Here is a 3,514-nt window from a genome sequence, read left to right on the forward strand (position 1 = left end):
TGCCAAACCCACCCCCGTCCCACGCCTTCTTCCCCTCTTCCACACCCAACTCCACTCCACCCACCGTAACACACACACACACACACACACACACACACACACACACACACATACACACACACCACATGCCAAACCCACCCCCGTCCCACGCCTTCTTCCCCTCTTCCACACCCAACTCCACTCCACCCACCGTAACACACACACACACACACACACACACACACACACATACACACACAGACACACACACATACACACACACACACACACACACACACACACACACACACACATACACACACAGACACACACACATACACACACACACACACACACACACACACACACACACACACACACACATACACACACACACACACACACACACACACACACACACACACATACACACACATACACACACACATACACACACACACACACACACACACACACACACACACACACACACACACACACCTCTTCGAAAATGACCTCCACGGTAGCCCAACGAGTCATGACGATAACGTTCCTCACGCCCAGACCTCGAAACACTTCCTGAAGCATGGGCCTGCTGCCACTCCCACGGCCAGAGGACCACTGGCTGCCCACTGTGGGTGAACTCAAGTCGTCCAGGTCCAGGTCGTACAGAAGGACCCGGATACTCCGGTCAGACAGGTGGACACTCAGGCTGTGCGCTGCCGGCCCTGTAGAGGTTTAAGCAATGGACTGGTCATTGGTCGTGGATCGTTGTTGTTTTAATATAAGATTTTTTTTTTTTTTTTTTTTTTTAGCCCGTCGTGGAGATGAGTTCAGTGGAAGTGAGATTTCGGTACCCATGTTTCAGAAGTTTCAAAAAGACAGATTAAACATAATTGTGTTCTCGAAAGAAAGCGAAGACATTGCAAACACATAAAAGCAACAATGAGTCGAAGCTTACGGATGTTTGTTTTTTTTTGTTTGTTTTTTGTTGTTGTTTTTTTTCATTCTAAAGCAAAGAGATTTGTTTTTATTTTCACTGAATGATCAAATGTACGACAGTTAAATGTTGGTGGCGGTGTTGTTGTTGTTATTGTTACTGATGTTGTTAATTGTAGGTTGGGTTTGGTTTTTGTTTGATTTTTGTTGTTGTTTTTGTTTGTTTGTCTGTTTGTCTGTTTTTTCTAACTTCATCTTGTAAGCAAACAGATTGACATACAGTGTCACATAGAAATCAATGAAACTTTAATTCATAATAAACAGATAGACAATGTTGTTGTTGTTTTTTCTTTTAAGAAGAAAGGGGCAGTGTCCATATCTAGGAAGTTTTGCGGGCTTTTTTTTTCAAACAAAAAGAGTTGATTTGCATTTGTTAAAAGTCCATTTGCTCTTTGTGATATTGGACTGAAAAAGTGGAGGGATGGGGCCGAGGGGGTGGGGGGGGGGGTGATGGTGCGAGAGGGTGGAATTAGGGAACAAGAATAACTATTTTGACTATACACCCAGTTAACGACGACTTTGATGATGATCATGACGATAGTTACCATCATCGTCATCATCATCATTAATGACTGATAAAAAATATGAAGAAAAAAAAAGAAACAGAATGAAAAGAAGAAGAGCACGACGGTAACGGCGTTGGCAGTGGTGATGGTGGTAGCGATGAAAGAAACAGTGCAGCGAAAGAAGGGGAAAGGTGATGGAAGAAGAATAACAAGCAGAAGAGGAAGACCAAAAAAAAAAAAAAAAAGATGAGGAGGAAGATAACACTGCCGACGACTACGACGATGATGACGATGATGGCATCAATGAGAAAAAGTAACTTATAACGGATCGATCGGCCACCCGAAAGGTCAGACCAGTACTGACTGCACACGGACATCGAATCACAGTTCACATACACATACTCACAGGCGTGTGCGTCAACGCAGGCGCGCGCGCGCACGCAAACACGCACACACACACACACACACACACACACACACACAACACACACAACACACACACAACACACACAACACACACACACACGCACTCACGCATGCACACACACACACACACACACACACACACACACACACACACACTCACATACACACACACACACATAGAGGAAAAGACTCACAAAGATCTGAATCGTAGATGACGGCGCACGAATGCCAGTCTTGTGTATCCACAACGTTCAGAATACGACTGACCATGGCTTGACCATTGGCCACCCAGTCTTCATTCGGAGTTGTCGTTACATGGTTCGTCGTTCTCAAGCTGAGAAATATCTCACACACTGTATTTTCCGTGACCGGACATGACGTCACATTGGACGTGACAGAAGTGCGCATGTCTCTCAGCCATCGTGCGCAGTGCTCCAAGAAGCAATTGGTGTTTCCTTCTGGAAATGCTGCAATGAGACAGACAGATAGATGGATAGATAGACAGATAGATAGATGGACAGGAAGGTAGGTAGGAAGATAAATTGATTGACTGATTGATTGTTTGATTGACTGATTGATTGATAGATACAGAGACAGACAGACAGATAGATTGATTGATAATAGATAGACTGATTGATTGATCGGCAGACAGACACAGAGATAGACAGACAGATAAATAGATAGATAGATAGAAGTATGCATGTACAGGTATACATTCATAGACCGATGGATGCATGCATCCATGTAACTATACATAAATCCATCCATCCATCCATCCAACCATACACATATACATAAAATGTCTTCGTTAATTCGTGGTAGATTTTTTCACGCATAACTTTCATGAAAAAGAAAAGAAAATGTGCTTCCATTCCGTTCTCACAAATCCATCTTCACACAACTTTCTTTCTTCACAGTTCAGTCTTCAAAGAATCGCATTATAGAGTATTTCGCCGGCTTCCTTAAAGATCTATTCCTCACAAAAATTCCCCAGGTCCGTCCTCAAAAATAAGTTCTTCGCGGATATATCCTCACACAAATTTATCACGGATGTATCCTCACAAAACTTCCTCGCAGACCTGTCCTTTCAAAACGGCCTCACATCATTTTCACAACGTGCTCACGGGGTCTATCCTCACATAACTTCTTCACAGGTCTGTCTTTTCTCGTCGAAGATTTGTCCGCACATGATTTTGTCAAGAGAAAACTTCCAAACATGTTTATCTTCACATAACGTTTTTTTGTTTCGCGAAAATTTCCCATCACTCTAACCTCGTATACAGGCCCAGTGCTTATCATCACAAATTTGCCTCCCAGATCTATGCTTACAAATTGTATCTTTGTCGACGCGGATCCTTTACACATGACTCCATCACACGATTTCTCTCACATTCATCCACACATAACTACTGTTCCAGCAGATCCCTCCAGACCTCTTCCCCACTCAAACAGATCTCGAACCTAGTTATTGTTTGGTTGGTTGGTTGTCTACGCAGTCAACGTTATGTAGTCCTTTGTAAGTTGTTATTTCATTGCTGAAATGTCTTCTTTTTTTTTTTTTTTTTTCTTTTTTACACGGCAATGTTTACGTTGTACAGCGTGAA

The 3,514-nt window shown here is 43.0% G+C and overlaps 1 protein-coding gene across 1 annotated transcript in view; it reads right to left on the reverse strand.

Annotated features, from left to right (window-relative positions):
• LOC143281585 (uncharacterized) overlaps window positions 1–2,230 on the reverse strand; it is a 21,055-nt gene extending 18,825 nt beyond the window's left edge. Inside the window, exons 1-2 of the mRNA XM_076586823.1 lie at window positions 2,105–2,230; window positions 481–707 (exon numbers count right to left, since the gene is read on the reverse strand). Of these exons, the coding sequence (XP_076442938.1) occupies window positions 481–707; window positions 2,105–2,180 (303 nt within the window). The 5' untranslated portion in view covers window positions 2,181–2,230. The remainder of the gene's footprint in view (window positions 1–480; window positions 708–2,104) is intronic.
• Window positions 2,231–3,514: the final 1,284 nt, after the last annotated feature.

This window comes from Babylonia areolata, chromosome 4 (assembly GCF_041734735.1).
Source record: "Babylonia areolata isolate BAREFJ2019XMU chromosome 4, ASM4173473v1, whole genome shotgun sequence".
Classification (NCBI taxonomy): Eukaryota; Metazoa; Mollusca; class Gastropoda; order Neogastropoda; family Buccinidae; genus Babylonia; species Babylonia areolata.